A 27,136-nucleotide genomic window follows, 5' to 3' on the forward strand; every position below is an offset into this window, starting at 1 on the left:
CCGGGGCTTTAACCACTGTGCCACAGTGCCAGCTCTAATTATTTTAAAATAAAAATGCTTCACTCTAATAATCAATTTTTTCTCAGAGAAAATAAATTGGGCTGTTGAAATCTGGACATAAACCATTTCCATGGTAACAGAGCTTTTGGGCTAAATGGTAGATTATAATTCCTTGCAATGTTTAAAAAAATTTGTTTAAAGTCTATATGGGGGGAGCAGGCTGGCTTTGTGGCATAGCAGGTAAAGCCAATGCCTGCAGTGTCAGCATCTCATATTGGCATTGGTTTCAGTTCCAGCTGCTCCATTTCTAAGCTAGCTCTCTGCTATGGCCTGGGATAGCTTGGGCCCCTGCTTGGGCCCCTGCTCCCACGTGGGAGACCTGGAAGAAGCTCCTGGCTCCTGCTCTGGCCTAGGCCATTGTGGCCAATTGGGGAGTGAACCAGCAGATGGAAAACCTCTCTTTCTCTCTCTGTAACTCTGTCTTTCAAATAAAAAATAAATAAATCTTTAAAAAAATGTGAAGGTCTGTATAGATTTTAAAAGTGAACTTAGCTGCACTGAATAGCATTATCAGTAACACTCCTAAACACAAACATACTCAAACATACACATTCATGCACATATTCACACACCTCCACACCATACATGAATGCTTAAAAAAATCCCTTAACTTATACTAAATAATCATCTTATTTTTAAAAAAGATTATTTTACTTATTTGAAAGGCAAAGTTAGAGAGAAGGAAAGACAGAGAAAGAGCTCTTCCATCTACTGGTTTACTACCCGAATGTCCACAATGGCCAAGGCTAGACCAGGCTGAAGTCAGGAGCCTGGAACTCCATCGGGGTCTCCCCTGTCCACATGGGCAGGGGCCCATGTGCTTGAATCATCTTCCACTGCTTCCTGAAGCACATCAGCCAGGAGCTGTATGGGAAGTGGAGCAGCCGGGACTCTAACCAGTACTCATATGGGATGCTGGTATCTCAGGTACTGGCTGAACCTGCTATGCCACAATGCTGACTCCCTGTATAATCATCTTGGAGATAGAGGGAGGGGAATGGTAAAAATAAGACTGTTCATCTCAGTCTTACTAGAACTGCATTAAGCCAAATTTTGTTGTTTCGAGTTTTGATTGCAAATAAGTAACTTTAGAAGTAATCTAGCTATCTGAAGCCTGGGAAAAAAGAAACACTAATACTAATAGGTACAGAAGTAAGAATCGCTATGGTGTTTGGAAACTCCAAGTAGCTCCATGTGTGTGTAAAGGAAGATAACATAGCTGAATAGAGTCTTGCTATCCATTATAGGACTTTTAATTGTGAAATATTTCAAATATAAAGAAAATATGAGATCTTTGTACCTACCACCATAGGTAATAGCTGTTAAATGTTTTTACCATGTTTTTTTGCAAATCTTCTTTCTAAATAACAAAATATTAACTTTCCAATTACATCTCCACCTACCTCTTCTGTTATCTCCCCTGTCTTTCCCAGAGATCTTCATCCCAAAGTTGTGTGTGATGTTCCCTTGCATTTTTTTGTGTCTTTTACACTTTTACAAAGATAAACAGAGACATACACAAATTTTAAACAGTTGGCTTGAGGTGGCACTGATTCATGAATCTGGCAGCTCTACATGGTAAGTGGTTGTGGGCTCCCTTGAAAGTGTAGGAGGGGGAAGCCTTTTATTTGATGAGTGTGGAAACAAAGTCAAGGAACTATTTGATCAGTTAAAGTGGAGCAGAAAATAAGCTCTATTTGGGTCCTTCTACTGGGAAGTCCTTAGTAAGAGGTTAGTTGCCGGTTTCTGGATGATCAAGTTTAAGTTCCTTTTTTAAAAAACTTCTTCACATTCAGTTTACTGATGTAGGAATCTGAGACTCTGGAGCCACCTCAGCCTCTCAGCTGTTTATTGTCGCAGTGCCTACGAATGGGTCCCCACACTGCTGTGATTCCAAGGTTGAGGGATTTGTAATAGTGCTACCATAGAGGATGTGTCCTCTTGCAAGTTGTTTCTGCCACTGGGCATTATGATTTCAAGCTTCAGCCATGGGGCATGAGATTCCTTGAGGAGCATGGAGCTGTGCCTTCACCAGTACACAAGTTCACTGTTTATTCATTAAGCTTATAGTTGGCCTGTGGAGTGACTGGATGCTGACAGCTTTTGCAATCATGAAATTATTGATAATAGGCAGGCAGGATTGGACACTGCACACAAAGGTGAATACACTCTATCCCACGAAGGTACTTACAGGCACTGCATGATCTGTGGTGATTGCAACATAGAAATCCACTGGCTGCCCAGAAGACAGCCCACTCTCAACGAGGTCAAGACGTGGGCAGAGATTAGGGAGCCAAATCTACTTTTGCATCAGGGAACCCTGGTGATCCTTACAACCCTGCTCCCACGCTCTGTCCCTGTAGATTTTCTGTCCTACTGGGAACTGTCCTACTTGGCTAGCAGAATCTTTATGCCACAGGGTAGGCAGGCTGAAGGGTTAAATGGGTGACATCCACTTGGTTCTTGGGTTCTTTCTTGTCCTGCCAAGTGCATGCCCTGCTTTCATTTCACTACTGCCAGAAGAAATGGCTCACTTGATGCTCTATTCAGTATACCAGTTGTAGTTACATTTATTTTATGCTGCTAAAATAGAGGTACTAAAGAAGTACTTTTTTTTTCAGGACATAGAATCGGGTTTCTGATTTACTATCAGATATATGTGAGCAATAATGCGTATTCTATCCATCTTGCTTACCATGTTACTCTCTGAATGTTTCAAAGAAACCCCTTAGATGCAGAAGCAAGCACTCTCAGAAAAAGGAACAACACACACATTTTATTTTTGAGGTAGAGTTTACTTGTTCAGTAATATCTACCAAATTAAATGTCATGTTGACTCTTGTTACCAGCAACTAATTGTTTTTTATTTCTTATGCATTTTCCAAGCACGTTAAGGCTAAAGCAAGTGACTTGTCACAAATTAAACTGCATAGAAGCATTTAAGGCCCTGTTCAAATAATAACAGGTCTGATAAATATATTTGTCTAAGAAGAGTAGAACAAAGCTCTTTGTTTAATGACATAGTTTATTGTCATTCTGCTGTATACCTCTCATGCAGCTGTCTTATAGTTCATAAAGTCAAGGTATACTATTAGAATCTCAGATCTTATTTATTGTCATAAAGTCTAGGTATACTATTGGAATCTCAGATCTTATTTATAGCTTGCTGCAAAGTGGCTTGTTGTCATTTATTTCTTATTTGATTTATGTAACCTGTTTCAACCAAGAAACCCATGAATTGATTACACATGCACACACACACACACACACACCCTTGAATATCACTCAATACTGTGATGTGGTTATCATTATAGCACTAAAAATCTGTGTTCTAGGAAAAAAAATCATATTCTTGGAAAGCAATTCCCATATTTCTCTTCATTTTGAGTATTTATTGTTTGCCTCTAGGTGGATCGGGTCATCTTCTGTGTCTTCTTGGAAGTTGACTTCAAAATCTACAAAAAGAAAATGAGCGAGTTTTTCCCTGTAGGTGAGTAAAGTTATTTGTTTGTCTTTGGACTTGAGGACTGCACAAGTGGAGGTCATGTTTCTATTTTTGGTTCAGTTTACACTCTCAGGATTGTTCCAAGTCTGATTCCCACACCACAGTCACCCATGTGGACATGCATCACAGTTCCCAAGAACTCAACGAGGTGCCGACATACGTAGGCTGGAGACCTTGCTGTCCCACTAGGTCATTGTGTTGTCTTGGGGAAGTCATTTCATCCGAGTCTCACATTCTCACATCAGAATTTAAGCGTTGGCCCAAAAGTCATCTAAAAAAACTTCCTCTGGCTCTAATTTGCATGGTCTTTGCTTCATTCTCTAACTTCTAAGGTTGTCAGGCCTCATGCCTCACATTACCCACAATAAACACCTTTGTTGGAAAGTATGAGGATCCTATTTTGTTTTGTGGTCTGAATTCAAACTGTGCCTGCATTCCACCCCTATCCTCCTCACTAAGTTTTGATGCCCAAAATTGCAATGACTTTTCCCAGAGCTTTGTAGGAAATCTAAGAATTGTAGTCATTTATCTTATTTCACACTTCCTTTTAGAAGGTAGGAGGATTACTAAAAAACTCTGAATAATGGGTTTCCATCCACTGAATGCGCCATTAGTTAGATGTGGGTAATTTAAATATTTAGCCTCACCCTCCTTCTTCCAGTCTATTAAGATTGAGGCTTGTTTAATGCCTTGTTATTTTTATGGTGCCATTAAAGTCACAGTGCCCAGAGTGTGGTCCTTAGCCATGGTGAGAATCGCTTCCAGGAAATTTCAAGCTACTGTAAGCATTGTTGGTGTTTGTCTTTCAGAAAGCTTTCTTTTGAGATTTCCATCTCAATTTGAAGTTACTTTTCATGTTATCGGTAACTCCAGCAGGCGAGAAGGAGTGATTGAAGGGTGCATCAGAGCCAAAGAATAAAACGGAATCCCTTCCCATAGATCAGGGAAAGACATGGGTAGCTGTGGAGAATGACAGCAAAAAACCTAATGATGGCAGTCAGCTGTGTGCCAGAGCTCCAAGTGGACCACGTCCTTCTGTGAAATTTGAAGCCCTTCTCCCTAATGTTATAACTGACAGGTGAAGCTACTAGATGTATTTGATTCAGGAATTGAAAACATTTCCCTAATTTAAACATAATGTTAATTCCTCAAAGACTCCCATGTGATGAAGAATGGAGTTCTAATTTTTTCCTCTTCCTTCTCTTCCTTCTCCTTTTCTTACCTTTCTTCATTTTTTTAAAAGATTTTATTTATTTATTTGAGAGGTAGAGTTACAGACAGGGAGAGGGAGAGACAGAGAGAAAGGTCTTCCTTCTGTTGGTTCACTCCCCAGATGGCTGCAATGGCTTGAGCTGTGCCAATCCAAAGCCAGGAGGCAGGTGCTTCCTCCCGGTCTCCCATTTGGGTGCCCAAGCACTTGGGCCATCTTCTACTGCTTTCTCAGGCCATAGCAGAGAGCTGGATTGAAAGAGGAGCAGCCGGGACTAGAACCAGTGCCCATATGGGATGCCGGTGCCACAGGCGGAGGATTAACCTCTTATGCCATGGAGTCAGCCCCACCTTTCTTCATTTTTTAAAGTATACTCATGTTTTACAGAGCATAAAGCACAGGATCGCTCTATGATACGTAGTTGTTGAGAAGAGTTGAGTTTAATAAATTCTTACCCTATCTGATGGCTTTCTGTTTCAATCTCTTTGTCTCATTTTTTCTCTAGACATCATTTAGAATTATAGTGAGCTGATTAGTGCTTACATTTTTAAGTATTCTTAAAGTGTTCATTACCTAAAAACTGTGACTTTCTACATTGTGTGCTGCAAACTTTCTTGTATCTTGTCAGTATCACAATATAGCTTGTAGGATGTTTTTATATATAACTTTTTATTTAAATAAGGTGAACAAATGTCAGGCATTTCATATCTACAGATTTAAAGCACAATACTTCCCACACTACCCTCCCTTCCACTCCTGCTCTCATCCTCTCTCTTCTCTTTCTTATTTTTCTTTTAATTTTTTCAATGACATATTTATAGTTTATTTTATAATCACAAAGCTTAATCCTCCAAGTAAGAATTCAACAAGTAGTAAGTAGAAAAGCCACTGTTGGCGGCTGGCACCATGGCTCACTTTGTTAATCCTCCACCTGCAGCATCAGCATTCCATATGGGCGCCGGGTTCTAGTCCTGGCTGCTCCTCTTCCAGTCCAGCTCTCCGCTGTGGTCCAGGAGGGCAGTGGAGGATGGCCCAAGTGTTTGGGCCCTGCACCCGCATGGGAGACCAGGAGGAAGCACCTGGCTCCTGGCTTCGGATTGGCGCAGTGCTGGCCATAGTGGCCATTTGGGGAGTGAACCAACGGAAGGAAGACCTTTCTCTCTCTCTCACTGTGTATAACTCTACCTGTCAAAGAAAAAAAAAAAAAAAAAAGAAAAGCCATTGTTGCTCAAGAGTATAGACAAGGGCTATAAACAATAATCAAATCTCAAAATGTCAATTTCTCATATACATTTTTTATGCTCTGTATATTAATTTCCACAAATCAACAAGAACATATGTTATTTATTTTTTGTGACTGGCTTATTTCACTAAGCGTAATGGTTTTCAGTGGCATCCACTTTGTTGCAAAAGATAAGACTTTGTACTTTTTTACAGCTGAGTAGTATTCCATAGTTTCTAAGACTTAACTGTATATTCCTTGATGTTTGAAACAGTTCGGCCATGGAGAGGCCTAAACCCCCAAGCCCAGTGAATCTGGGCAGATACCCACAGGGTAGTGGAATGATTACTGCTCAGGAAAGCCCCTCTCCTGGGACATTCCAAACCTCTTAGGCAGTCTCTGTAAACTTCCCCGAGGAGCCTGAATCTAACTGCACGTCAGGTCCCACGTGGCGTTCTGCACCTTCCCCAACAAGCAGCTTTAAGGGACTCTGCCTGCTGTCCAAGCGGAAGTAAGCCTGCCTTCACCTCCCCTGCCTCTGTCTGTGCAGGATGAACCCCCACTCTCTTAACCTTCTAATCTGTCCCCTTCCACAACTGGCACAAAATAAAGTCTTTTCCACTTTAACTGTCTGCCTTCTTGCCTTCTCCGAACCCTCAAAATCCTCAAACCTAGCACTTGAGACATTTGGAAATAATGACATCGTATTCATTTTTCCTTTCTTCTAAAAGGAAAATGTGTTATTCTAACTTACTATAAAAATAATTGCATAATTATGATCCATTGGTACAAATCTACCCATCACAGGTGTTTCCAATGATATAGAACCAAAAATTGCCCTGCAGATTTTTAAAAAATGAGACAGTTATAGGGATATAGAATATATTAATAACCATGCAAATAAATTACTGTTTGAATAATTGCTACTTTAAATGAATTCAAAAATACAGCTCAATACTCAAGTGAAATAATAAAAAAATCGTTCTCAGTTTCTCAGCAATGCTTTGAGACATGATCCGGTCATGCAGTTATTTTCAGTACATATTTATAGTGATAAATACATTTTAGACCCAAAGTTGTAATTTCTTTACTGTTACAAGATTATCCATTTGCAAATTTTAAGTATACAATATGAAACAAAGGCGATTCTAATGGAATGTGTGACTGCTAATATAGATGATATACATTATTTTTCTTAATTTGAATTTATGATGAATTCATAACCATACCATCTTTGATTAGAATATAATTTTTCTTATTTGCATTCTATTTCCCCTGTCTGATTTATTTAGAATATCTTTAACTAATGTTCATATTTCTTACCATTGTAATAGTGATAATAGTTTGGAAAAAAAGGTTAATTTTACATAAAATCAAATCTCTTCATTTTGGGGTATCTTAATTCCATGTTTATAAATTTCTTAATTAGAAATTTGAGAAAAAATGTGTTATATGAGAAAACAATAAAAGTTAGACTAGAAGAGACCAAACAAAATTATGACAGCATAAGTCCTACCTAATATTAATTATAGGAGTAACAGCTAATATTTATTATTAGCCAGACACATCATTCTTTTTTTAAGACTTATTCCATTTATTTAAAAGGCAAAGTTAAAGAGAAAGAGGAAGAAATAGAAGGAGAAAGAGAGTGAGAGAAAGAGAGGGAGAGATCTTCTATCCACTGTTTCACTCCCCAAATGACCTGAATGGCCAGACCAAAGCCAGGAGCCGGGAGCTTCTTCCAGGTCTCCCAACGTGGGTGGCAGGGTCCCAAGCACTTGGGTCATCTTCTGCAGCTTTCCCAGGTGCATTAGCAGGCAGCTGGATTGGAGTGCAGCAGACAGGCCTTGAGCAGCTTTACCTGCTACACCACTACGCCAGCCCCTGTTACTTTTTTTAAATGGAATGTACCAGTTAATTTTCTTTTTTTTTTTTTTAAGATTTATTTTATTCATTTGAAACACAGAGTTACAGAGAGAGGTAGAGACAGCGAGAGGTCTTCCATCTGCTGGTTCACTCCGCAGATGGCCGCAATGGCAAGAGCTGTGCCGATCTGAAGCCAGCACACGGGTGCAGGGGCCCAAGGACTTGGGTCATCTTCTACTGCTATCCCAGGACATAGCAGAGAGCTGGATCGGAAGAGGAGCAGCCGGGGCTAGAACTGGCGCCCATATGGAATGCCGGCGCTGCAGGTTGGGGCTTTAACCCACTGCACCACAGCACCAGCCCCGTACCAGTTAATTTTCATAAGTCTAAGAAAGTAGGCACTATATCTACCCCATGTTGTGATTTTCATCTTGAAGTTTTCTATCTTTTTGGATGATGAGGTCTTTCCCTCAAGAGTAGCCTTAAGCCCAGAGAGCCATTCTTTTAGCCACTCTCTACGAGGGTCTGACAGATGTGTATAATCCCATTTAGATGTGTGTGGCAGGGGAGGGGAGACACAATGAGGAACTGAAACCAAAATGCATGATAGAGAATAAATGTATTACTCACAGGTCTGCGAGAGGTTGGAGGTGCTGTTAGGAGACCCAGGGGAAGCCTAGAGGCAGCAGAATAGGTGAGGAAAGGTAGACAGAGGGGTGTGAGGAGAGGAAGATAGAGAGAGAGAGAGAGAGAGAGAGAGAGTTAGATATTTCGCTATTTTGAAACAGCGAAGGGCATCTATCATTGCACACAGGATAATAGGTCAGTGGCCGCAGTACACCTTCAGGAAAGGCCAAGGTCAGCTTCTGGGGTCCACTTCAATTTCATGATTTTTCAGAACTGCCATGCTCCCTTTTCTTCTAATACCTGTAAATGTCCTCATGGAAATCTTCTGACTTGATTCAAATGGGTCTTTTATCACGGATCTCAAAATTCAGTGTCATCCACACCATCCAGGATGTGCGATACTAGATGAGCAACTAAGTAATGGGGAGGGTCAAAGTTCTCGTAAAGGAGCTACAGAAGAAGACTAAAAATCCCCTATAATAATTTAGTAAAACTGAAGAAAAGATGGAATACCACAAAGTGGATGGCATCAAAACCAGAAACGTACTTGTCTCACAGTTCTGGGTGCTGGGCGTCCAGGTTTCCTGTGAGGTCTCGCTTTGCCTTATCCATGGTCATCTTCTGACTCCCTGGGTAGTCTTCTCTCTGGGTTGCCCTTCCTCCTTTCCTCTTATCAGGATATTAATCAATTTGGATAAGTACTCACTCTTATGACCTCACTTTAATGTAATTGTCTATTTAATGGTCCTATCGAAAAGCGGTCATAATAGGAGGTACTGGGAATTAGGACTTCAATGGTTCCTTCAGGGTGGGAAAAGGAACACAACTTAGTAGCAGCACCCATAATGGAAAGCAATAAAGACATCAAAACAAAAAAGAAGAAAAGAAACAAATCAGCAATGACTTTTTAAAAGTTTTTTTTTTTATCTTATTGTGGGGTGAAACACATTTGACTTTTTCCTTCCAAATGTATTATTTGTGAGTAGAGCATGGCAGCTTTATGGAATTACCATACACTTTGGCCGCAAATAATTTATAGTTACAGTGCACCATTACATGGCCTATGGCAAATGATATTTGTGTGATTCAATTCAAGTAGCTCTTTGTTCTTTATAGAAAAGGTTTGTAGTTTTCAGTGTGTCGAATTTATTATGTGTAGTTTTCATTGAGTGCAAAAAAAGTACAATTCCTAATCCAGAATATGGAAACAAATTATGTTATTAGGGTCTAAGTCCTAATAGGGAACTTATAGATATTAATTTGCCTCACAATACAGTAATAATTGAGAATATTTTAATTCTATCCAAGAATCCTGATGTTGGAAGCTTGAGAGATCCTCTTTCATAAAAGCCTGATTTATAGTACGGTGGTTTTCAGTTAGGGATGATTTTACCTTCCAGACGTGTTTGCTTTTCACAACTTGGGGAAGGGAAGCTCCTCTGGCATGTAGTGGTAGAGGTAGTGGTTGCTGTTGAGCATTCTCCAATGCACAGGATAGTTTCCTGCAAAAAAGGATGATTCAGCTACACATGTCAATAGTGTGTAGACTGAGAACCTCTGTGGATTCACTCTTCTCTTGACTGCTTAAGACACTGAAACAGTCTTTGCCTGCAGATGGGGTTTGTCTTAGGTTTCTGCATGCTGATGCTTTATGCAAATTTCCCTGGCTGGATTTGGAACCCATACTCTCAGCCTGACCTCTCGTGTCCTGGATTCATACATGATGCCCTTGTAGTCTAGACTTCTGAATTTATACTTTTTTTTCCATTACTCTATATTCTTAAATTTCTATGTATTGACCTCTGTGAACTTTCTGCATGCCCCAACCCCAAACACCTGCCCAGTGCTTCAAGCTCCAACGTATTCCTGATGTCATTCATTTTATTATGGTCCATTCCTCTAGTGTAATAATCTCAGAATGTATGATTAAGTGTTTTACAGGCTCTATACAGCTAATGAATAAATGTGGAGGTAAAGGCTACTAAAGCAGAAAAGAACAAATTCATTAATTACTCTTTTCTACATACCTGAAGCAAAGTTCATTGCTCCTTTGATTAATGGTTTTCATTTTCATCATTGAAAATTGCTCATAAAATTACCCTGTGATCTCACACAAATGTCTGAATTTTAGAAAACTTCAACCTCCTACTGATTCATTTATGAGCTCAATTGATTGATTCACAATGAAAACACTCATGATTGGAAAAATCCATTCATTAATTTTTTAAGCCTGAAAGCAATAGAAATCACAATTATTCTAGCTAGGAAATTTATATAACTTACAGAAAAATTTGTGTCAACTTTTTAGTAAACAGAACTATTATGTAACTTTTAAATAGTAACTACCTGGGAAAAGCAATGAGATAGGAAATGAATTCCAAAATATAAATGCTCTCTCATCTCAAACCTGGCACCTGTCTGTAAAAATATTTATTTTATACAGAAAAATACATTGATCTTTCTGATAATTACTTAATTATTTTAAAAATGAAAATTTCCTTCTGATCTTGATAGAACACATCATATTAATAAGCCACTTGACACATGAATATTTTGGAAGCGGGAGTTGGGAGGTTTGTGGGTGGGAGGGAAGTTACGGGGGGGAAAAAGACATTGTAATCCATAAGCTGTACTTTGGAAATTTATATTTACTAAATAAGTTTTTTTTAAAAGGAGTACATGAATAAACAAGTAAAAAAATGAATCTTAATGAAGAATGGGATGGGAAAGTGAGTAGGAGAGGGGATGGTTTGTGGGTAGGAGGGTGGTTATGGGGGGAAAAACCACTATAATCCAAAAGTTGTACTTTCAAAATTTATATTTATTAAATGAAAGGTTTTTTTTTTTTTTTTGGATAGGCAGAGTTAGACAGTGAGAGAGACAGAGAGAAAGTTCGTCCTTCTGCTGGTTCACCCCCCAAATGGCCGCCACAGCCTGCGCATTGTGCTGATCCAAAGCCAGGAGCCACATGCTTCCTCCTGGTCTCCCATGCGGGTGCGGGGCCCAAGTACTTGGGCCATCCTCCACTGCCTTCCTGGGCCACAGCAGAGAGCTGGACTGTAAGAGGAGAAACTGGGACAGAACCCAGTGCCCCAATCGGGACTAGAACCCGGGGTACCGACACCACAGGCAGAGGATTAGCCAAGTGAGCCATGGTGCCGGTCATAATAGTTTTTTAAAACAAGGAATATAGTGGTTCTTCCTCCCATACCTGCTCTCCCACCCCCACTCCCACCCCACTTCCTACTCACTCTCCCATCCTATTCTTCATTAAGATTCATTTTTAATTAACTTTATATACAGAAGACAAACTCTTTACTAAGAAAATATTTCAACAGGTTGCAACCACACACACACACACACACACACACACACATAATGTATGAAGTACTGTTTGAGAAAAAATTTTGCAGTTAATTCTCATAGTATAATTCATTAAGGACAGAAGTCCTACATGGGGAATAAGTGCACACTGACTTCTGTTGTTATGGAAGCCCTTTGTTACCACAAACTCCATCAGTATTAAGACAAGGCCATAAGCGAAGTGGAAGTTCTCTCCTCCCTTCAGAGAAAAGTACATCCTTCTTTAGTGGCCCCTTCTTTCCACTGGGGTCTCACTCACAAACATCCTTCATATAGGATATTTTTTTGCCATGGTAACTTGGCTTGGTTTTCCATGCCTGAAATGCTTTCATAAGCTTTTTAGCCACATTCAAATGCCTTAAGAGCTGATTCTGGGATCAGAGTGTTACTTAAAGCAATTGTCTTTCTATAAATCTAGTGTGTGGACTGCTTCCTATGTTAGACATTCCCTCCTTTTTAATTCTATTATTACCAGGCACTTGATGCTATTTATATGATCTCTTTAATACTTAATCCTACCTATGTGTTCACTTCAACACTTAGTATTGTCACTTTAACAATTAAGATAGCATTCTTATCCCCTAATTTTTTTAAAAAAATTATTTTACTTGAAATTCAGAGTTACACAGAGAAGGAGAGGCAGAGAGAGGTCTTCCATCCTCTGGTTCACTCTCTAATTGGCCACAATAGCCAGAGCTGAGCCCATCTGAAGCCAGGAGCCAGGAGCTTCTTTGGGTCTCCCATACTGGTGCAGGGGCCTAAAGGCTTGGACCATCTTCTACTACTTTCCCAGGCCATATCAGAGAGCTGGATAGAGAGTGGAGCAGTGGGACTCAAACTGGCACCCATATGGGATGCTAGCACCGCAGGCAGTGGCTTTACCTGCTATGCCACAATGCTGGCCCCATCTTACCCCCAGTTTTAATGGGATTTGAAGTCCTATGACAAGTTTTTAAACTATACCCTTAGAAGTAAGTCCATAGGACTATATGCATAACTATTCACTTTTGCAGTTATAAACTTCCTCCTCTCTTACTCCTCCTCTTATTTTTTACTAAGATCTATTTTCAATAGACTTTATATACAGATGAGTAACTCTTTGTTAAGTAAAGAGTCAACATACAGTATGAAGAAGAGAAAATAAATAAATAAAAAATAATAAACTGTTCCTCAACAATCAAGACAAGGGCTATTCAAGTCATTGCTTCTCAAAGTGTCAATTGCACTTCTACAGCTTTCATTTTAGGTGTGCTATTAGTTCTCACAGATCAGGGAGAACATACAGTATTTGTCCCTTTGGGACTGCCTTATTTCATTAAGTATGAGGTTTTCCAGATTGATCCATCTTGTTGCAAATGACCTGATTTTTTTACTGCTAGGTAGTATTCCATATTGTACATATCCCATAATTTTTTTAATCCAGCCTTCAGTTGGTGGGCATTTAGGTTGAATCCATGTCTTAGCTATTGTGAACTGAGCTGTAATAAACATGGAGGTACAGATAGCTCTTTTGTTTACCGATTTAATTTCCCTTGGGTAAATTCCCAGGAGTCGGATGGTTGGGTCATTTTGTAGGTCTAAATTCAGAGTTTTGAGTTATTTACATACTGTCTTCCATAATGACTTTACAGTTTTCATTCCCACCAACAGTGGATTAGGGTACCTTTTTCCCCACATTCTTACCAGCATTTTGTTATTTGTTGATTTCTGTATGACAGCCATTGTAACTGGGGTGAGGTGAAACCTCATTGTGGTTTTGATTTACATTTTCCTGACAGCTAGTGGTTCTGAACATTTTTTCATGTGTCTGTTGGCCATTTGGATTTACTCTTTTGAAAAATGTCTGTTTAAGTCCTTACCCATCTCTTAAGTGTGTTGTTTGTTTTGTTGTTGTGGAGTTTCTTGATATCTTTGTAGACTCTGGTTATTAATCCTTTATCAGTCGCATAGTTTGCAAATAGTTTCTCCCATTCTTTCAGTTGCCTCTTCACTTTCCTGACTCTTTCTTTTGCTGTACAGAAGCTTCTTAATTTGAAGTAATCCCATTTGTTAATTTTGGCTTTGACTGCCTGTACTTCTGGGATTGTTCCGAAGAATTCTTTGCTTGTGCCAGTGCCTTGCAGGGTTTCCCCAGTATTCTCAATTACTTTTATGATGTCAAGTCACTGATTTAGGTCTTTAATCCATGTTTAGTGAATTTTTGTATAAAGTGTAAGGTAGGGGTCTTGCTTCATACTTCTGCATGTGGAAATCCAGTTTTCCTAGCACCATTTGTTGAAGAGACTTTCTATGCTCTAGGGATCGATTTTAGCTCCTTGGTTAAATATAAGGTAGTTGTAGGTCTTTGGATTGATTTCTGGTGCTTCTATTCTGTTTCACTGGTCTATCCATCTATTTTTGTACCAGTACCAAGCTTTTTTGATTATAACTGCCTTGTGTTATGTCTTGAAATCTGGTATTGTGATGCCTCCAGCTTTGTTTTTGTTATATAAAATTGCTTTAGCTATCCGAGATCTCCTGTGCCTCCATGTCAATTTCAGCATAATTTTTTTCTAGATCTGAGACGAATGGTATTTTGATTGGTATCACATTGAATCTGTAAATTGCTTTTAGTGTATGGACATTTTGATGATATTGATTCTTCCAATCCATGAGCATGGAAGATTTTTCCATCTTTGGTATCTTCTTCTTGCTTGAATGTTTTGTAATTCTCATCATAGAGATCTTTGACATCTTTGATTAAATTTATTCCAAGTTATTTGTTTTTGTAGCTATTGTGAATGGGATTGATCTTAGAAGTTATTTCTCAGTTGTGGCATTGTCTGTGAATACAAAGGCTGTTGATTATTGTGTGTTGACTTTATATCCTGCTACTTTACCAGACTATACTATGAGTTCCAACAGTCTCTTAGTGGAGTTTTTTGGATCCCTATATATAGAATCATATCATCTGCAAATAGGGATAGTTTGACTTCCTCCTTCCCAATTTGTATCCCTTTGATTTCTTTTTCTTGCCTAATGGCTTTGGCTAAGTCTTCCAGGACTATATTGGATAGCAGTGGTGAGAGTGGGCATCCCTGTCTGGTACCAGATCTCAGTGGGAATGCTTCCAACTTTTGCATATTGAATATGATGCTGGCCATGGGTTTTGTCATAAATTGCCTTGATTGTGTTGAGAAATGTTCCTTCTAAACCCAATTTGCTTAGAGTTTTCATCGTGAAAGGGTGTTATATTTCATCTAATGTTTCTCTGTATCTATTGAGATAATCATATGGTTTTTGTTCTTCAGTTTGTTAACATGACGTATCACATTGATTGATTTGTGAATGCTGAACCATCCCTGTGTAGCAGCTGTAAATACCACTTTATCCAGGTGAATGATCTTAATTTCGCTGAGGATTTTTACATCTATGTTCATCAGGGAAATTGGTCTGTAGTTCTCTTTCTCTGTTGCATCTTTTACAGGTTTAGGAATTAAGGTGATGCTGGCTTCATGGAAAGAATTTGAGAGGATTCCTTCACTTTCAATTGTTTTTAATAGTTTGAGAATTGAAGTTAGTTCATCTTTAAATGTCTGGTGGAATTCAGCAGTGAAACCATCCAATCATTGGATTTTCTTTGTTGGGAGGGCCTTTATTACTGATTCAGTTTCTGCCTTGGTTATGAGTCTGTATTTTTTCTGTGTCTTCATTGTTAAATTTAGATAGGTTATGTGTGTCCAGGAATCTATCCATTTTTTTCTAAGTTTCCAAGTTTGTTGGCATACAGCTCTTTGTATTGGTTTCTGATAATTCTTTTTATTTCTGTGGTGTCTGTTGTTACATTTCCTTTTTCATCTCTAACTTTATTGAATTGGATCTTTTTTTTCTTTCTGTTAGTTGGACCAATGGTGTGTCAAATTTTTTTCCAAAGAACCAGCTCTTCATTTTGCTGATCATTTGTGATTTTTTTGATTCAATTTTGTTTATTTCTTCTCTTTTTAATTATTTCTTTTTTTGTATTTTTGTGTCTTTTTTTTAACTTTTATTTAATGAATATAAATTTCCAAAGTACAGCTTAGGGATTACAATGGCTTCCCCCCCCATAACTTCCCTCCAACCCGCAACCCTCACCTTTCCCTCTCCCTCCCCCTTCCATTCACAACAAGATTCATTTTCAATTCACTTTATATACAGAAGATCAGTTTAGTGTATATTAAGTAAAGATTTCAACAGTTTGCACCCACATAGAAACACAAAGTTAAAAATACTGTTTGAGTGCTAGTTATAGCATTAAATCACAATGTACAGCACATTAAGGACAGAGATCCTACATGAGGAGTAAGTGCACAGTGACTCCTGTTGTTGACTTAACAAATTGACACTCTTGTTTATGGTGTCAGTAATCTCCCTAGGCTCTTGTCATGAGTTGCCAAGGCTATGGAAGCCTTTTGAGTTCACCGACTCTGATCATATTTAGACAAAGTCGTAGTCAAAGTGGAAGTTCTCTCCTCCCTTCAGAGAAAGGTACCTCCTTCTTTGATGACCTGTTCTTCAACTGGGATCTCACTCGTGGAGATCTTTCATTTAGGTTTTTTTTTTTTTTTTTTTTTTTTTTTTTTGCCAGAGTGTTTTGGCATTGCATGCCTGTAATGCTCTCATGGGCTTTTCAGCCAGATCCGCATGCCTTAAGGGCTGATTCTGAGGCCAAAGTGCGATTTTAATTATTTCTTTTCTTCTGCCTGTTTTGCATTTGGTTTGCTGTTGTTTTTATAGATCCTTGAGGTGCACAGATAGTTCATTTATTTGTGCCTTTCCAGTTTCTTGATGTAGGCACCTATTCCTGTAAACTTTCCTCTTAACACTGTCTTTGCTGCATCCCACAAATTTTGGTATTTGTATTGTTTTATTTGTTTCCAGAAATTTTTTGACTTCTCTTTTGACTTCTTCTATGACTCACTGTTCATTCAGAAACCTGTTGTTCATTCTCCATGTGTTTGCATATGATATAAAGATTCTTGAGTTATTGATTTCCAGTTTCATTACATTGTGATCTGAGAAGATGGATGGTATGATTTCAATTTTTTTGAATTTGCTGAGGCTCACTTTCTGGCCTAGCATATAGCCAATCCTAGAGAAAGCTCCATGCACTTGAGAAAAAAATGTTTACTCTGTGGGTGTAGGGTGGAAGGTTCTGTATATATCTGATAGGTCTATTTGGTCTATGGTGTCAGTTAACTTTGTTTTTCCCTTGTTGATTTTCTATATGATTGATCTGTCCATTGCTGAAAGTGGGGTATTGAAGTCCCCTGTTACTATTATATTTGAGTCTATATCTCCCTTTAAATCCCATAGCAATTCTTTTAAATATCCAGGTGCCCTGTAATGAGGTGCATATTCATTTATAATGGTCACATCATCCTGTTGAATTGATCCTTTAATCACTATATAGTGTCCTTCTTTGTCATTTTCAGTAGCTTTTGTAATAAAGTCTACTTTGTCTGATACTAGGATGGCCATACCAGCTCTTTTTTGGTTTCTGTTAGCATGGATTACCTTTTTCCGTCCTTTCACTTTCAGTCTGCATGTGTCGTTGTTGGTAAGGAGTGTTTCTTGTAGATAGAAAATAGATGGGTTTTGTTTTTTAATCCATTCGACCAGCCTGTGTCTTTTAACTGGTGAACTGAGACCATTTACATTCAGTGTGTCTACTGTTAAATACTGTCTTTATCCTGCTATGTTTCCTTAAATAGTCCTGTTTATGTATTTTGGTTTTCATTTGAACTTCTGCTGGGTCGTTTTCTTCATCTTCTTTTGTAGTGATGCCCCCATTTCTGTGTGTAGTACATCCTCGAGCATCTTTTTAGGGCTGGGAGAGTAGGTACAAATTCTTTCAATTTCTGCTTGTTGTGGAAGATCCTTGTTTCTCCTTCATTTATAAATGAGAGTTTTGCAGGATACAGTATTCTGGCTTGACAGTTTTTTCTCTTAGGACTTGGAATATGTCTCGCCATTGTTTCATGCCTGTAGTGTTTGCAATGAATAGTCTGTAGTGAGTCTCACTGAGTTTCCTCTGAATGTGATTTGTCATTTCTCTTGTGCACGTTTTAAGGTCTCTTCTTTTGTTTCACTGAAGTAAGTTTTGCTACAATATGTGATGGTGAAGTTCCTTTCTGGCCCCATCTATTGGAAGTTCTGTGTACTTCTAATACTTGTATGTCTCTTTCATTCTCCAGATTAGGAAAGTTCTCTGTTATTATTTCATTTAGAAGGCCTTCTAATGCTTTCTCTCTTTCCACACCTTCCGTAATTCCTAGGATCCATCAGTTGAGTCATTTGATAGAATCTTGCAAATCTCCAATAGTGATTTTTAATTTTCTGATTTCTTCTTGTATTTGGTCTGACTTTATTATTTCTGGTAATTTGTCTTCCAGTTCTGATATTCTTTATTCTGTCTCATCTATTCTGTTGGCAAGACTTTTCCCTGCATTTTTTATTTGGTCTATTGAATTGTTCATTTCCAGTATTTCATTCTGGCTTTTCTTTAAAAATCTCAGTTTCTCTGGAGCACTTTTCATTTAGGTCGTGAATTTGTTTCTGATTGCTTCTAAGTAATCTGTTAATTTTCTGAATTCATTTTTGGCATACCCTCGATCTCCTTCTTCAGCCTCTATTTTTGAATTGTATTGTTCCTTTGAAGAGTTCATAAAGTCTTCCTAATTCTTATTCATCATTTTTCCTTTGTTCTTCAGCATTTCTGGTTGATTTTATTTTTAAATTGTGATTGTGTCTGTGGTGTGATTTCCTTCTGTGAGCTGCTATGTGTCTGTGCATTGCAAGTGGAAGCACACAGCCCCACCTCCTGGAGCCCTATTTACTTCTAGATCATGATGGAAGTGAGTACCAGGGCTTTGGTGCACTAAGCCCCACCTACTGTGCAGCCAGGTGGCTTCTCACTGGTGCATGAGACAAGCTCAGGTTTTTGCTGTTTAGGACTACTGCTTGTTGTACAGCTTGTGTGGTAGGGAGGAAATCACTCTGAAATGTGATCCTCGTTCCCAGATTGGGGGGGCGGTATTGTGAAGTGGCCTCCACAACTGATGGGTGTATGTACAGGAGGCAGACACAGCAGGCCCCTGCTTACACTCAAAAATGTAAACAATCAATATGTCTTCTCCCTGCCTGCTGCAGGTCTGGTTTAGGGGGAGAGGGGAGACATAGATGGACTCTTTCTTCCCCCTTGAAGCTTCAAGCACAGTTCACCAAGATTCCCCACCTGCTGCTATCCAAGCTCCATGGGCTCATGACCTCTCATCTCTTTCACTGGCGACTTGGGGTGGCACCAATCTCTTCATTAGGTCTCACAGCTGCCTGTGCCTCTGTCACTTCTCCTTCCTCTTTGCTCCCTTAGCGTAGACCTGAGTAATCTCTGGTGGACTCCTGGGCTACTCTGCGCAAACTTCTTGCGATTCCGTCGCCAGCTTGTATCCCCTCTACTTATTAACCATCTATTTTCCCCTGTGCAACTTGGAACACCCTGTTGCTATACTGACATCTTGGCCCCTCCCCCTCTGATCAACATATTTAGATTTGACATATTTTACCTTAACCCAAAGATACAATGCTGAGAAAGTCTATTTTTGCATAATCATGATAATGACAATTCTAAATTTAGATTTTTATGAGAATTTTCCTATCTCTAATACATGCCCATTATTCTGTAAACAAAACAAATCGAGAAAATTCTTAATGGTTTTTTAACGTTTCCTAGTAACTTTGGCCTTTTTATAATCTTTGAAACATGTAGCAAATATTGTTGATATGGATATGTCTTTTATTTTTGTTCCTACCCATGTGTTTCTGTTATTTATTTCTGTTTGTCTAAATTTCATGCATTTTTCCAAGGCTGGTTGAGATTTATATTATTATTATTTCTTCTTATTTGTTTTGTGTCACCAGTGAAAAAGTTTGTAGAGAAAAGAGAGTATTCCTTGTATGTCATTACCAATCCAGAACCACACAATTTATTTATATATGTGTGTGTGTGTGTGTAGTAGAAATTATAAAGTAAATAAAATACTACCATGAGCCTAGACAAAACACCATTAAAAAAAAAAGTCATTTTCCCCCAGAAACTATAAGAATTGTTGACATAGCTACATAGAATATGATACTATCTTTCACATGTTTTTCAACCTCCATTTTAAGGAAAGAATGCCTTCCCTCAAAACAATTTGAAAAATTATATTCTCTGCAAATAGTCTTTTTTTGGTAGATTATCTGGATGTTCTCTTTAATAAGCAATCAAGAGGAAATATTCATTTTATTTCTTTTTCATTCCCCTTACTCATTGATTTCATGTTTATCTCATCCATTATCATTTATCTTTCTATCAACTGACAAATATTTGTTATATTCATACTGTGTTCCCAAGGCTTTTATCACTGCTACATTTAAGATGTAATCATAGTCTGCCTGAGGAGGCAAGTACTATGCCAAACAATTGGAACACAATATTAGCAAGTAATCAGTTATAACATGTGTGTGGTTATATCATCCAGAAATTCGGAGGCAAATACATATGCAGCTGAGGTTGGTTGGAGCCAACTTCATGAAGAATGTGGCACTTGCAGTGCTCTTTAAAAGATGAGCAGGAGTAGAGAAGTGATGTTGGGAATCACGTCAGCAACACATCAGAAGAAGACAGATTGGAGAGATTATGAAATAAAGTGGGATGCTTATTTGCAGTTTGTGAATCCCTGATTGAGAAAGGTTAATGTTCTTCCTCCTGTGAAAAGAAATTGGAGCTAAGACTAAGTTTTTGAGTGGGAAAATAACATGATGTATTGTATATAGAGGGCCCCTTATGTACAGTAGTTAGACTTTAGATTTTTCAAATTTATAATGGTGAGAAGGCTATGCACACTCATAGAAACCTCATTTTGAATTTTCATTTTTCTTATGAGATGATGTTGTGTGGTACAACCCACTCTCATGATGCTGAGCAGCAGGAGCAAGTGTAGTTCCCAGTCAGTCCTGGGATCACCAAGGGAAATCACTGTCACTCCAATGTGTTGTATCCTAGGCTGTGAGATTTTGTAGGTTCGAGGGAATAAGTGTATTTTTGACTTAATGATACTTTCCACTTATTATGGGTTTATCAGAATATAACTTCATTGTAAGTCTACATTCCTTTGTATTTAAGAAGCAGCAATTCAGTCCATGACTTTGAGATTGACCTTCCAACAACAATCCTATGACATAGGTTCATCATCCACTGTCAGGGGAAAAGCAGTGAACCAATGCAGACAAAGGTCAAGTGGCTAAAGCCACATGGTTGCAAGTGTTCGATTTCAAAGCCTTTCGTCTCCTCTAAGCAACACTTTCTCACAGAAGTCCTGAAAGCATGGACAATATTTTGATGCTACTTCTGTGCCAGCAAGGCCACAAATGTTGTTTGCAGTAACAGTCCCAGCTTCCTGAAAAGCTAGTGCTCCTCCAATCACGGGATATGTCCTCAATCCTCTCTCCTTTCCCTTCTAACCTCCTCCCTGGCCAAGAACAATAACAGGAGTCGCTAAGGTTTTCTTTCCTTTTGTCATGTCAACATGATAGTTGGAGGGCAGCAGCCTGAAGGCAGTATGTGTAGCAGGTGTGGTGAATTTCTGGCAGAGGAAACTGACAGCTAATGGAGAACTTGATAGAATCAAAGGCATCTGTAGTTTAGTGAAAAATCAACCACTGAATCTGTCATCACAAGAAATGATCTCTAATCATCTTATAACAACCTAAGGATTATATATCTTGGTATGTTACTTAAATTTTCTTTGCTTCAATTTTATGTGCAAATATCATAACAGGCCAATTCCAAATATAATGAGTAGCAACATAAATTAATATTCAGATAGAAATCTCCTCCAAGCATCATAAATTTTAAAATCTATGTTTATTTCTTATGAAAAATATAAAAGTAATTCAGTTTTTGTCATTATCCTGTTAAAAACACAACTTCTTATTACAAAAAAATACAAAATATAGGTTTATAGTAAAAATCAGATAAGTGAAAAAGAAGAAAATGCAAACCATTCCTTGTCCTTCAATCCAGAGATGAATTTGATTTTGCTACTTATCCTTCTGGTCTCTAGAAATAGAAAATACAAGCAATCAGAAAATCAGTCTTATAACTTGCTGTTTGTCACTTAACACAAATCATGAACATTTTTATCATGTCATTATGTTTCCTTACATAACATAATTTTAATTAACTATGGCTAACTCAAAACCTTATCATTAAACTTTGGAATCATCTTTGCAACTTATTCTATATTTCTTTATAAATAATTGTTTTGGAAAGCTATATAAATAAACATTGAAGTCATCACCATTTACATTTTTTAAGTAGAATTACTTTTTTAAAAAAAGATTTATTTCTTTATTTGCTAGTTAGAGTTACAGAGAGAGAGAGAGAGAGAGAGAGAGAAACAGAGAGATTCTCCATCAGCTGGTTCATTCCCCAAATGGCCTCAATGGCTGGAGCTGAGCCAACCCCAAACCAGGAGCCAGGAGCTTCTTCTGGGTCTCCCATGCTGGTGCAGGGGCCCAACCACTTGGGCCATCATCTACTGCTTCCCTAAGCCTTCCAGAGAGCTGGCTCGAAAGAGTAGCAGCCAGGACATGAATAAGCACCCATATGGGATTCTGGCACTACAGACAGAGGGTTAGGCTACTATGCCACAGCACTGGCCCCTATAGAATTACTTTTTCAAAATGCATAGAAAAATCAAGACGCTTTTGCTGGTAATTATGAAATTAGTCAGTGTATTTCAGTGCAAATAAATGTCAGCAACTGCATTACTGTGGAGATTACCATTCACAGAGACAAAAACACAAACACCAACTCCTGATAGTGTGCAATCTTAATTTACATTCCCATGAAAAGCATATGAGAGTTTATTTTTCTCCCACTCATATCAGTGAGTCACATTATCATGTTTCCAGGCCATCACTTCTCCACAAGAAATAAATAACTAACCAGTAACAATGTACATTTTTACTATTAGTGTGGATTATCCCTTCTTTCCAGCTACATATTTTATCTCAGAATTTTTAGATGATATTGCTAACCATATTCCTTGTATATTTTATTGACTATTTTATCTTTCTTATTGATTTATAAGGATTCTCTTTACATTAAGGTTATTGTTCCTTTTAATACATGCTGCAAGTAGTTCCCCAGTTCATTAGTTGATTTTGTAATATTTTGGTTTTATAAACAAAACAGTGAGAAGTAGAAAGACAAAGAAAAGTGAAAGAAACTATTTGAAAAGAATGGAAGAAAGAAAGCAGAGAAGGAGGAAGGAAGGAAAGGAAGAAAGATGAAAATAGAGAAGTATTAAAAAAGAAAGGTAAAAGAAACCCTTTTATGGAATAATGAAGTTAAAAACCAGACACATAAAGGACCTTCATTTGAAGCCTGTGGGCTTGATCCCACAGGAAATCCAACTTATTTCTAAACAGACTTGTTCTCAGTTCTACTCCTCAGACACTTTTATGCCAACCAATCTGCTTCCTGACTTATCCGGCCTGGTAGGCAGAAAATTGGTTCCTAAAGATGTCTACATCCTAAACCTAAGAATCTGTGAATATGCCAGGTGTCTTTGCAAAGGAGAAATAAGGTTTCAGATGCAGTTGCAATGAGCTTATGTGGGTGTGGCCACTATAATCAGGAGGGTCCCTGCAATTGGAAAAGTGAGGAAAGAAGAGAAGAGAGGCTGAGACACACGTGACCAAGGAAGAATGTTCCATGACGTGCAACATCATTATCTTTCAAGACGGAGGGAGGGCTTGTGAGTTGAGGCATGTGGACAGTCTCCAGAAGCTAGAAAACCAAGGAAATGTTCTGCTGTGGAGCCTCCAGTAGGGAATGTGCAGCCCTGCCAACGTGTTGGGTTTAGACCAGTTGGACCCATGCGGGACTCCTGACTTAGAGAACTGAAGAGTAATGAATTTGTGTTCTGTTGAGTCACTAGGTTACAAATTCATTGCAGCAGCATTAGAAAACGAATCCATAAATCGTCCTCAAATAAGTAAAAGAAACACGAGAAAAACTGTTGACCATGTCTGAATTGTATACTTTAAATTTTCTAAATGGCATATTCAGTGTACGGAAAAACTACAAAGCAAAAAAAAATTTCAGAGTTTGCCATAATTATGAATATTTACAGGACATGGCACATTTGTGCATGTTTAATGTGCAAATCACATTGATGTTCAGAATGCTACAAGACATGCTCTCTGTAATGTGACATAAATGAGTTAACTGTCTTCTTAGGAAATGGATGCTAACCATTTCCACTTCATGGGCCTCCAATGCTACAAACACATTTTGTCTTCAATGAAAATCCAGTGAAGTGTTGCTGTAACCAAGCAACCTGAATATAGCAACAAGCAGCAAGCAGAGACAGAAAGCAATCTCTCCCTTCAAAAGAAGTGAGTATGCAGTGAGTGTAGCAAATTTGGATAAACAGCAGAACAAATAAAGGCCTCGGAACTGGAGCCTTGACTAAGCCCAGTTAGATCTCATTAGGAAGTTCGACTGAAACAGACACGACTAAATGCTACTTGCAGAAGGAGGATGTTGTAGGCATCTTTGGAGATTCCCCCAGCAGGTTGCCATTCAAAAATCCTGCAGACATACCAGGTAGACTGGTTTCTGTCCTTTAGTTTAATTGAAAACATTGAGGCAACTGCAAGGAAAGCATTTTTTTGAGGTATCATAGATGACTGAAATAATTCCTAATAAGGCACACAAGAATTAAAAAAAAAGTGGAGAAACTTGAAGTTTTTCAACCAACATTCCGCTTTATGTTTGGACCTCATTCTGCCCTCAACCATGTGTCTTTGAAGAGCTGCTAGCCTCAGTCACTTGTTCACTCCATAATCCACAGCAACCACATGACAGTCTCTGTCTCTTCTACTGTCGCTGTCCTTGATGATGTTACTAAAAACTCTTTGAGGGTCTGAGCATGGTTCCAGAAACCAGAGCCTGTTTGAGTACGTGAGTTCATTTCACATGACCCTTTGGAGCCTTGACTGTACTGGACCGGGCAGCCTTTGTCCTGGCAAGGGCTCTGTCTTCTACGTCTGCTCCTGCCCAGCTGTGTCTGAACCAGCTCTCTCTGGTGTATTCACTGGCACACAGGCCATCTCCGCTTGTACGTCTCTCAGGCACTTTCAACTCAACACATCCAATACTGAGTTCAAAGACTGTCCCTGAACTGACCGTTCCTCCTCTTTCCGAATCCTGTGTCTTGGTCATTGGTGTCATGTGCACAGTCAGCCAAAACAGAAGGAGGACCATGCAGATTTCTAAGCTGTGCCATTTATTGATTAATTTATTTATAAATTGATGATATTGGAGTGCTCATTGTGGCCAAGGACTTTAGTTTCTCCCACCTTTTTATCCATCTTAAAGTGTATCTAGCAATTTGTTAGATTTAGTGGGCACACTAACTTAATGGTAGGCAAGTCTTTGTCAAATCTCATAAGAAGCTATGAGGATTCTTTCATCTTCCCTGTTACATGCAAATTTTGATAAACAGCTTCATTTGCTAAAAATATTTACATTAGTAATTTCCAGAAGCCCTTAATAATGAAATATCAAAAAGATAAAGCGAGAGCAAGAAGCCTGCAGTGAGAAATTCAGTTTTACAGGAGAGGACTTGGAAGTCCATGAAACATGGTCAGAGAATTGGTGTTCCTGCCAGACATGCCCGTATCTGTGGATGTCCCTGAAATGTTGACAAGGGCAAGATGAACTATTTCAGGTGTCTGGTGTCCCTTGGAGGTGGGGAAGATGCCTTAGCAACTCTGTAGGGTAAGTTTCTCCTTCATGGCATCCTCATCTTCCCATACAGCACACAGAAGCTAGTCTGAATCCATGTGCATAACTCCTAGGCAATCTCCAAATCCTGGCCATGAACCATGACAGCCTTGCCAGCCAACTGCCTTGGAGCTGGTGAGTTCAAGCACACAAGAAAGCATCCCACAGCCTATGAAGAGCATCACTCTTGCTCAGGCCCAGCACCATGTGACTTGGGTACCCCTCACCACAGAAGCATTAGTGACTCATCTCCAGTTAGCTCAGCTTACCATAACAAAAGAGAGACATCTGCGTTTTTGGAAGATTTTCTTCCAACACACCAGTCTATATACCTTAGACCAGTGGGCCTCAAACTTCCATGAGCATGAACGTCACTTGAAGGACTGGATACAACACACATTTTTTAGGGAAATGGGCAATATAGATGCTGAGTAAGGCCTGAGAATTTGCATTTCTAGCAAGTTCCCAGGGGACGATGATGCACTTGACTCAGACACTATAGGTGGACAACTTCTGTGGGGTTTGAAATAGATTAATTATGGGTCTTCTATATAAAAAAGACAAGTCTTGTCTTTCCAAAACCCATGATCTATTTCATTTTTCAAAGAAGTCTGCTCTATACTATTTATTGAGAAATTAGTTGCTTTTCAAAAGATAGGTAGAGTGATTAACACAAAAATCACTTATATTAACTCCGTCTCCCATAAAAGTGGGTGAAATAGATATTATTGATTTGACCTCACAGTAGGTTAGACAGTTTCTTGTGACAGGACTTTGGATTTATATTTATTTTATTCAGTACTTTTACACATATACGAGCTATAGCCAGCTGCTACCAAAAACTGACTACTATGAGAAACTAATTGGTTTTCACATACATTTTTATCAAAATAAGAACTTTAGTCATATTTGTATATTTTATGCAGAACTCAGCATGGTAATCGGACAGAGAGACATGCCCTGCATAAAATCAGCATCAGTTATGAAATTAACATCAAAGAGGCCCCTTAAGATGAAATGAAGCTTTTAGCCTCTGTATGATCTATGCCTGGGAAGAGAAGGGGATTTTCTGGACTTGGCATTTCTGAACACACAGAACAATACCATCTGATGGATGGCTCTCTATTTTGAAATGGTATTTGTATCACTGTGGCTAGAAACCTTTTATTTCATTTTTGTCCTCTAACAAAGAAGCATGATGCTTGAAGAACTGCTTAAAAGGGCAGCAGCTCTGTGCCCACATTCCATCAGTCTCCTAACTGCTTCCAAGCTTTGGATGACAGAACTCTCTCTATCTCCATTGGGTACCATCTTTTTAAAATATTATCTTTTTGTTTCCTGGTTGTGCTGGAACAAATTCTTTCTAGAAATTTGCTGTGTAAATATGATTTAAGCAAGCATATTATATGAAATAATGTTGAA

At 38.6% G+C, this 27,136-nt stretch overlaps 1 protein-coding gene across 4 annotated transcripts in view; it reads left to right on the forward strand.

Moving 5' to 3' along the window:
- Positions 1 to 27,136, forward strand: part of MACROD2 (mono-ADP ribosylhydrolase 2) — a 2,169,899-nt gene that overhangs the window by 1,943,548 nt on the left and 199,215 nt on the right. For all 4 annotated transcript variants that reach the window (XM_051846213.3, XM_051846214.3, XM_008256366.5 and 1 more), the window contains one exon: positions 3,469 to 3,550. In XM_051846213.3, coding sequence (XP_051702173.2) covers positions 3,469 to 3,550 — 82 coding nt within the window. The remainder of the gene's footprint in view (positions 1 to 3,468; positions 3,551 to 27,136) is intronic.

This window comes from Oryctolagus cuniculus, chromosome 11, assembly GCF_051225735.1.
Source record: "Oryctolagus cuniculus isolate XC-2025 breed Fujian yellow rabbit chromosome 11, ASM5122573v1, whole genome shotgun sequence".
NCBI lineage: Eukaryota > Metazoa > Chordata > Mammalia > Lagomorpha > Leporidae > Oryctolagus > Oryctolagus cuniculus.